The sequence below is a fragment of the Cyprinus carpio genome, chromosome A7 (assembly GCF_018340385.1).
Source record: "Cyprinus carpio isolate SPL01 chromosome A7, ASM1834038v1, whole genome shotgun sequence".
Lineage (NCBI taxonomy): Eukaryota > Metazoa > Chordata > Actinopteri > Cypriniformes > Cyprinidae > Cyprinus > Cyprinus carpio.
Window position 1 is genome coordinate 31,082,109 of NC_056578.1, and position 9,802 is coordinate 31,091,910.

Genomic DNA, 9,802 nt, shown 5'->3' on the forward strand with positions numbered 1-9,802 from the left:
ATATGCAGTTCTATAACATACCAATTCTGACCCACTTCAGCCCTGTATCAGGGATGCTCTGATACTGCTTCCAGAGCCAGACCACGCTCTTTGTTTCGTATCAGCTCAAACTAATAGCTTAATAGCGCTGTTTGTTTTGAGACAATGTCTATGGAAAACAACTGCTCTGGCACAGAGTTCCTTTTAATCAGACCAAATAAAGAGATTAATGGACAAATGAATGGAAATGTAAAGGGAAAACAACAACAGTGTATACAGCAGTGCTGATGCTATTACAGAGAGACTTGGCATTAGACACAGAGATAATAAACATTCAAAAACTTAAAAAGAAAAAATTAAGTCAACATTAAATAAAAACTGCAACTGCAAACTTTTGTGCTGATATACACGTCATCAGAAGAGATGTCATTGGAGGGGATGGGTATGTTAATGGTTTTGATTATTAATATTAATAAGCATTATAACTATTAATAAGCAGCAAATTAGTTTATTGAGGCAAAAATCATAGTTAATAGTTAGTTAATATCACTAAAGTGTGACCAAAATAGTAACGTGCACAGATATATTAAATTATAATAAATATAAATGTTCAGGTTTTATTTTATGATGTAATTAAAAAAAAAAAAAAAAAAAAAAAAAAAAAAAAAAAAATAGCTACTTTTTGTCACAAACGTAAGTATGTGACATGGGGTGGGGGTTAATGAACAGCGCTCTCTTCCACCCTCAATACCCATGGCTGAAGTGCCCTTGAGCAAGGCACTGAACCCCCAGTTGCTCCTCGGGTGCTGGATATATAGCTGCCCACTGCTCCGGGTGTGTGTTCACGATGTGTTCACTTCTCACTGCTGTATGTGTGCACTTGGATGGGTTAAATGCAGAGCATCAATTCCGAGTATGGGTTACCATACATGGCAAATGTCATGACTTTCACTTTCACACTGAACAATAATTTATAATTTTATATCTTATTTCAATTCATCACTTCACCTTTGTATATCACCTTGTATAAATTTCAATTTTAGTCATTTATGTCACAAAGAGGGTATCACGCACCGGTTGAGTCTTGGCTGAAGTAGGTTAAAGTCTGGACAGTTTACTGTAGTGTTAGACCTTTTATTTATTGAGAAAGATGATCCGTGTGTACATCCTGATCCGTCACATCTGAATGAGCATGATGCCTCTGTGTGTAACATTATTTCAGCATTTGTGGAAATGCATTTATTCTGCCTCTGTGCATTTCAGAAGATAAGGCACTATTCTTTGATAAGGCACTATTTAGAGAATGATAAACATTATGACATGGAGTACACATACAGTGGCAACATCTAAAGATTAATTCTATTGCTGCACTAGTCCAACACAAGAAGTTACAAAAATGTCACATTACAAGTTTGTCTACAATTCAGTCCCTCCAGGATTTTGCGATTCTGCGATCGCTGAATTTATCGCAAAATCAAGAAAACTCTGCAAGTTTCACAAAAGCTTGCAAATTTTCATAATTGCCCCAGTTTTTCTGAAGATTTTGGGCTTAGATGCGTCCCATGACATCACCGCAACGTGCATTCAGTCAAAGAAAGGTTGTTTCTCAGTTCCAAAAATGGAATGACCAGCCTTGTGTTCTCATCATGACCGATTTACAAGAGCTACACTGGATAAACAAACCAAAAGCAGAACGAATCCACGCTATCCATTTGGGCTAACGTTACGCAGCGCAGGCCGTTTATCTGCTCAAGCCGGAGCCGTGGGCTGATCTCAATCATGCGACACCATTATACACAGCGCTGGGAGATACAGTGAAGAAAGCAGCCGAGTTCACCACAGAATCAATAACATCTCTGTGAAATCTTGTGAGAAGCATTCAAATTCGGTGCAGAATTCTGATGTGGAGACATTGTTCAATAAACACAAATCACCACCATTTACCATGGATTTAACAAAGTAAAACTACAGGAACAACTTGTGGTAGAAATGGTCTAATGATTTTGAGTGATTTTAAATTCTTCACACAATCTTTTCCCACTTCAAATATATATATATATATATATATATATATATATATATATATATATATAAAATCATATTTAGACATTATGAATGACAGTAATAAAAGTTCATTTTATCTGCATCTCAACTACCCAGACAGCACAAGTACTGACACACAAGACGTCTGTTAAAGATCTGGGAAACATCTGCTTGTGTAATCTGATAAACGTCTCAGAAGCAGTTTTATGCATTCTAATAAATGCCTATTTGACATCTGACAGGAAACATCTTAGAGACGTACTGCAGATGAGCAATCACTCTTAAAAATACATCTTTCATATGTAAATGCAGACATCAAATAGACATCTCTGAGATGTACATGTGTGATTAGGGTGAGTGCTTTACTGCACTGGTGCCACCAAACATTAGTCTGGAGCCCTACAATGTTCCTCGAAGTCAGAAAAGTCATATCAGTGTTAGAAGAATGTTGTCTGTGGTATATTTTCACTGCAAAAAAATAAGAAATGCCGCAAATATCAACGCAAATTTTGAGAAAAGCTGCAGCAAAATCAGTAATTTTAGGCCGCAAAAGAGCAAAGTACTTTCATGTTAGGAACTGTGTACTGCAAATGTGGTAAACAAGACAGGGCTGTTTTCAAGTCTATAAAAACCTTAAGTTATGAAACAAAATTCCTTTTAGTAAATATCTGTTAGATAGTATTTACTGTATCTGTTAGATAACATCTTATCTGATTTAGCCTTTTAAAAAGATAGAGAGGTGATAAAAAAAATTGCATCTTTCTGAAAATGCAAATAGGAAATGAATTAGTAAGGAATGAACCACATACACTGAGCATACTCTTAAAGGGACAGTTCACCCAAAAAGTAAATTCTCTCATCGTTTACTCACCCTCATGTCATCCCGAACCTGTATGACTTTATTACTTTAGTGAAACATAAAAGAAGATATATAATGGACGTCAGTGGTCTCCAACACGGTCCGGTTACCAGTATTCTTGCCAGGACAAACAGTTCAGTCGTCCGTCCTTATCAGAGCTCCTATGGGTGAGTAAGTGATGAGAGATTCTTTTTTAGGTTAACTATGACAGTTTATAAACTGATTAATGTCCTAATTAAACCACAGATAAAGAGCATTTCAAAAACAAAATGCTATTCCAATAGACTTTATCTCCAGGATGGTGAGTTTTACAGTTTAAGCTGATTGCAAATAACCTGTAGACACTACTGAAACCAAGTAACAGACTACCAACACATTCTAGAATGGTAAAGTGGGAAGGAAAAAAGTCTCTCATCATGTACTGTAGCATGGGACAAGACTAAAAAGGCACACAAACATAAACAAATCCATCTAAGCCTCTAAGACGATGTGTAGTCAAATGATCTGACAGACACAAAAACAATCAACCTTTCACTTAGAGGACATTTGTTATGATAGTCATCTGTGCTACAGGAAATTCCTTCATTAATGTGTTTACAATTGGTAGTCCTTAACTGAACAAATAGCCTAACAGATGTCACTCACACAGACACAATCCAGGTCTATTAAAGTCCCTTTTCTTATGTGCTTTCTATATTTACTTCTTCCTCTGGTGAAATTTTACCGTTTTCTTACTGTTTCTTGCATACACACATGCATATTATCAGTGGCATCCTACAAAGCAACCGATGATGACCACTGTCCGGATGGGAAGTCAGTTGCTGGGTCAACTCCAGCGGGACTATTTGACTCGCAAAGAGCTCAAATTCAAACTCCCAGCATACACACACATACATAAGCACAACAACACCAGAGGAATTGCCACACGACTACATATGCATCAAACAGCTCAAATTCTCATTTATCATTTTAAACTGAAATCATAAACAATGACAATCAAACATAACTTTGAATACAATGCAAAAATATTAGTAAATAAATATAAAACTGTAAAAATGCTCCAATAAAACATGGTTTACATTCATTGGAAGTTACCTTATCGTTTACAGTAAAAAAAAATATTTTAAAAAGACTACCTTGAAGATCAAATTTTGTGAAATGTGTGAATCACAAAATAATTTACAGAGGAAAATATTATTTAAAGCAATACATGCACATTTAACACAGTAATCAATTATGGGGCATTCCCTGCATACCCGTACAAACCATCACATTTGTGTAAATTTTTTGTCTTTATTTTTTTATCAGAATATTTTATTATGCTTTCTGTGTTAATGTGCGTTCCAGTCTTGTGTGTTACAATGGTGGTGTTTTGTCTTTGTGTGACTAACAATGTTAAAGGGCAATTTTGATCACCTTTTAAGTCATCACGTAGTCTTCCATTGTCCACCTGTGTCATTGTCAGCGCATTTTACAGTAACAGATTTTAATAGCTATAATTGGATGGTATATTGACATTATTTACATACACAGTTACCAAATGCTTGTAAACGGTATAATGCTTGTAGCATCATCACTGTATTTTGTACAGTAAAATTCTGGCAACCACAGCCGCCAGTTTTATAGGATGTAGGGCATTTATAGGATTTTTATTTTTTTTAAGAGCTCCTGTCTGTGCCCCACCAAGAAGCACATGGAATCCAAATATTCCTAGGTTGTATCTCATGATGACTGCACCCATATTGATACAGTGGGAACTCAAAGTACACACAACAGTTTACAGCAGCCTATGTAAATACATTTTAAGACAAGCACTTAATTTGTCACTCAGCAGTTTTATCTGCCTATAGTTGGATTACAACTTTCCGTTTTCACAGCCTGCTGCTAAGGTTTAACAGCTTTTATTTAATTTGTTATTCACTGATGCTTGCACATATACAAAAATTGAACAAGTAAAGCACAACTCACAAGTATGCATGCCAACACAGATGCTATGTGCCAGCATCTGAATACTCGCTCTGCTACCTTCCTGCTTAGTCTGAAAATGGGCAGAATTCTTGCCAAACATATTTAATTACATATTTAGTTAATAGGCTTAAAGTCGTATGCCACAAAACTCATACAACACATCCACTGATATTTAACTTATAGTCAAAAGGATAGCTCACTCAAAAATGAAAATTCTGTCATCATTTACTTACCATTCACTTCTTTCTTGAGCACAAATATATATATATATATATATATATATATATATATATATATATATATATATATATATATATATATATATATATATATATATATATATATATATATATATATACACGTTTCACGTAAATTATGATTGCAGGAACAGAATATCAATTAAAACTTCCTTGTACAATTCTATGTTATGACCTCAAAATTTTTTAGTAGCGTTTTGCCTAGAACACTTTATGAATTTTGTGAATGATTTGTAAGTTAATACACATAATCAGCTCCATATGTTTGGCTTTTCTAATGTAGTAAACTTGTTCTGTTGCTCACCTGCCACAGCATTGCACTTGTGATGCACGCTTGGGTATGAATCCCGTAAAACAAGAGTCACAATATAACAGTTCATAGAAGCAAATGGTTGCTTCAACAAATGCAACTTTATTTCACATTTGCTTTTGTTATCACTACTAGTTGTGTTTAGGATAGGTTTTAGTGTAGATTGTACATCATTCTTGCAATACAGCATTAACTTTTTACCACCACTCACTGGACATTTCACTTCCGAATGGTAACAAACAACTGAAAAAACAACTTTTGTCAAAACTGAACATGCTTTTAGCACCACTCACTGAACATTTCAATTTGAAAGTGTCACGAAACTTGCAAAAAGCAACTTAACATCAGTTTCAAAGTAATGTCACCACAATCATGCTTTTCCAATGGGCCTGGGTTGTCAATGTTAAATAAATTTCAGTTTAAACTATACTATTATACATTAAAATTATTATACATTGAAATTTGACTACAAATACTAGAGGGTAAGACCAACGTTGAAACTATGTAAAGGCTCAAATCATTGTAAATGCAACAGCCCCCTGAAAATAAGAGTTAAGGAAACCTCAAGGTATAATGCACTTAGAGTTATAATTAAGGGTTTCCTTAATTCAAGGGGTTTGTTGCATCTTTGGAACTGTGGTGCACTTGCTGTATTTAATCAAGTATGCATATCAAGTGTCCATTACAGTGCACTAAACTACAGCAACAGCTGAAACAATTTGTCTGAGAGCTTTAATTTCTGATGAGTCAATTACCAATTGCATGCAGGTTATTTACCCTTCCGATTAAGTCTGCATTGCTGTATGACAACAGATCTGGATTACATTCATCATATGAGCAGTTTGTAGCTCTGTACAGACTGCAATCTGTCATCTCACCCTGTGTCCTCAGCAAATGCTCTGACCAGACTGTCCACTGTCATTAAAGGCATGACTAATATTGGGAAAACAGCTGTGGGGTTATGAACCAGAATAGACTGACTGACTGCATCAGTCCTGTTTGTTTATGCATATTGGTACAAATTTCTTTAACACAGTTTATTAATTGATACGATTTAAACGATGGATTTAAAGTACTGTCCTAGAAGCTATCATTCTGTGGATCAAATGCATCCATTTGAACACACAGTAATACAGTCATCTCTAAATTCATAGGGCCCTCAAAAGCTAAAGAGTAGGCTACACTATAGATCTTATTGAGCAACCCTCATCACAATGCCTGGAACAACATTCTCACCCCTGCATGTGACAAGAACAGCCTTGTACAATAGTAATAGACATACAGTATATCAGGCACATCAATTAATCTGCCAATATTTGGACATTTGAAAATTTATTGTCATCAGCCAATGAATGGGTCGTATCTCATGGTTGTTGACAAATATATTTTTATACCTAAAATAATCATGCAAATTAATTTTTAAATATAGAAATATTCTATAATTTTACAATACAAATATTGGAAGTTGACAAAAAAAAAAGATGCTGTTTGAATGGGCAGCCTTGCGCTAGTTACTAGTAACTAACACGCATGTACTAGGACCTAATGAGTAGTTGCTAGTAAAAAATAAATAAATAAAATGTTAGCCTTAAGAGTGAAATGGTTATCTGGCACTATTAGGATTGTGAACTAATGACTAAAAAGTAGCCTACCAATGACAGACTTGACAGACACTAGTCACAATCAGAGTAAGTGATAGAATAATGGATATGTTAGTAGTAAAATTAAAAAAGATACTACTTACTACAAAATCATGAATTAGTAACTGAAAAAAAACACTAGTAACATAAGATTATTTAAATGAATAAATGTCAAAATAGCTTGCCATAGAAAGCATGGTTAATGTATACGGTTTCAGTTCTTTAGTGAATATTGTGTAAAATGAGTGTCAGTTTCATTTAAGCAATTTACAAAGCCATATCAGCCAGTGGCCATGGAAAACCCCATCTGGTGGTTTCTCCTTTATGGAGGTGCTGCCTGATGACAGTGCTGTATGGAGGGGGTTCCTCCTGCTCTCTCATGCCAAGCGTTTATTGGTGGAATAGCAGGGATTCCATGTGAATACTGTCCTGACCTTCATCACTTTCATAAGCAGTCCCTCATACAGGCAAAGCATCAGATTCTCTAGAATCATCCAGAAGTGATGTGAGGCTGGTAAAGACCTACCCACCACCAGGACACACGGTGGGTGCAGCGAAATGTCATATTAACATTCCCTGATTAGCACTCATCAGAAACAGCACTGACAATCGAGTAGCACAGTATCTGGACAGTAGACAATCTGGAGTTACTAAAGAGAATAATGCAGGTTGATCAGATTCGTGGTTTGTTAGGATATAGAGGTCTTACCTGTAGGAGCAACAGCGGCTGCTACTGCTGCTGGATCAGGAGTGACTCGGTTCGACAAATGACTCGTGTATGAACCCTCTAAGCCCAATACCGCAGAGATGACGAGTCCACGCAGCAACAGAACCGCTGCCCCGGACAAGAAAGTCATGGTGTGCAGAAGCTTTAAACGACCAATAAATCAACAAGAGAGCACACAGTATTTTCACCCAGTGGATCGGCAAAACGAATCACAAGAATGAAACGTGAGATTTCAACAGTAAGCACCGAGTTTAAATAGCCGAAATAAACGAGAAGATCCAACCTGTAAAAACGCAGCCAAAAAGGAAGTAATCCAAGCTTAAAAACGATCTAAAATGCATCCAAGCTGTCCAAGACGTCAAAAGAAGATCGCGAGGTAAAACTCCATCCAAAAGAGATGGTCAGCTCTTCTAATATGACACATTGAAATAGACATCAGATCCTGGACTGGGTTGGAGGATCTGGCTGTATCCTACTTTAGGATCCAAACAGACGAGGAATCCCCTGTTTGAGAGGAGATGAGAACGCGCATTTTGCTGCAACAGAATACCCCAATGAGTCCAATGCAATATTCCAGTTCTACGCTGAAAGTAACAGCAAATAGTCACTGTATATCCACCACAAGAGCCGGCAGATGTACAGCATAGTAAACGCCTCTGAGAATGAAAGTGTCAGATCCCAGTGTGCCGGTTAATCCAAATCCATCGGGACCATCCGAAATACACGCGTGTGCCGTTCATGTCCAAATATTAACCGAGTTTAAATGTCAAGTCCGCATGACTGCGCCTGACTTGAGGGCTCAGGTCTGCCCACTGTCTTTGCCAGTTTGATGCAGAAACTAAATTCAGGGGGCGGAAGTCCTTATGCAAATCATTTGACAACAGGACGCCGGCAGCTTGATTCTCCCTCTTCGGTGATCTCGCCGAAAACTCTCCTGACACAAAACCAGCTGCTAGTGTGAACTGGATGGGCTGTGTGCGGCAACAATGAGCTGTGTGCCTGGCTGACTATCGCTATGCACAACGACAGCACGAAAGTTGCTCGGGAATGTTGGCGCCTCCCGGAAACAGCCAGCTCTATTGTTCCTCACTTCCCACTTGTATTTCTCCCAACGCGACACGCAACAATTTACACCCAGAGAATCATCTAAGTTTTCCTCCTCGCTGTGGGCTGCGATTGGTTGAAAGGTCCCAACATGGCATAATCCGATTGGCTGACTGCGCGCGAGCCTTGAGACGTGAGCTTTGAAAAGGCCGCGGTTGAAAGAAGGCAGGCAGATAATGGGTGTTTTCATGTTCATTTGGAGATTTATTTATTTATTTATTTATTTATTACGCTTACTTAAAACGATGTGCATACGATTTAGTAGGCTATTAAAAGTGATTTATTTATTTATGGTTTGTGTATTATTTGCTTTATGATTAAAATGATGAAGAGTTGATGAAGAATCCAGACATATGAGTCTTCCATAAAAAGCGCTTTTTTTTCTTTTTGATTTATTTATTATTATTACAGGTAGGCATTATCTGCCTGCCTGCTTTCAACCACATTCAACTTCCATTCAAAAGTCTGGTGGTCAGTAAAATCTTATGCTCACCAATGCATTTATTTGATACAGTATAACAGTAATATTGTAAATGTGAACTATAGCGATGGACCAGCGTGTGCAATTACCTTGTTTAAACCAAATCAATACAAATGGAAACAAAATAATAATTCAAATGTCTAAACAATCAGTATCTGTTGCAATATTGAAACAAACCGCAATAACCTAGTCAAGTAACAGCACAAACCACCCACATTGCACAAAAATTGTTAGGATTTATTAGAATAATGTTCATCATATTCATCACAAAACACAAAATAAAGAAATATGATGTGAAGGGAGCAATAAGTAAACTCACTTAATGCATCCAGGCCAATAGGTGTCACTATAAAGTGCAAAATCACTGATACTATTTGGAACAAATAAGAATCAGCTAAACACTAACAAAAGCTTAATGATCGATGCAATTTTAA

At 36.7% G+C, this 9,802-nt stretch overlaps 1 protein-coding gene across 2 annotated transcripts in view; it reads right to left on the reverse strand.

Moving 5' to 3' along the window:
- The window catches only part of LOC109110414 (stromal interaction molecule 2-like), a 37,816-nt gene extending 28,808 nt beyond the window's left edge, over positions 1-9,008 (reverse strand). Inside the window, exons 1-2 of one of the 2 annotated variants that reach the window (XM_042760801.1) lie at positions 8,067-9,008; positions 7,766-7,891 (exon numbers count right to left, since the gene is read on the reverse strand). In XM_042760801.1, the coding sequence (XP_042616735.1) occupies positions 7,766-7,891; positions 8,067-8,124 (184 nt within the window). In that variant the 5' untranslated portion in view covers positions 8,125-9,008. Of the gene's footprint in view, positions 1-7,765; positions 7,926-8,066 lie in introns of both variants that reach the window. The other variant, XM_042760802.1, reaches the window with a different exon arrangement.
- Positions 9,009-9,802: the final 794 nt, after the last annotated feature.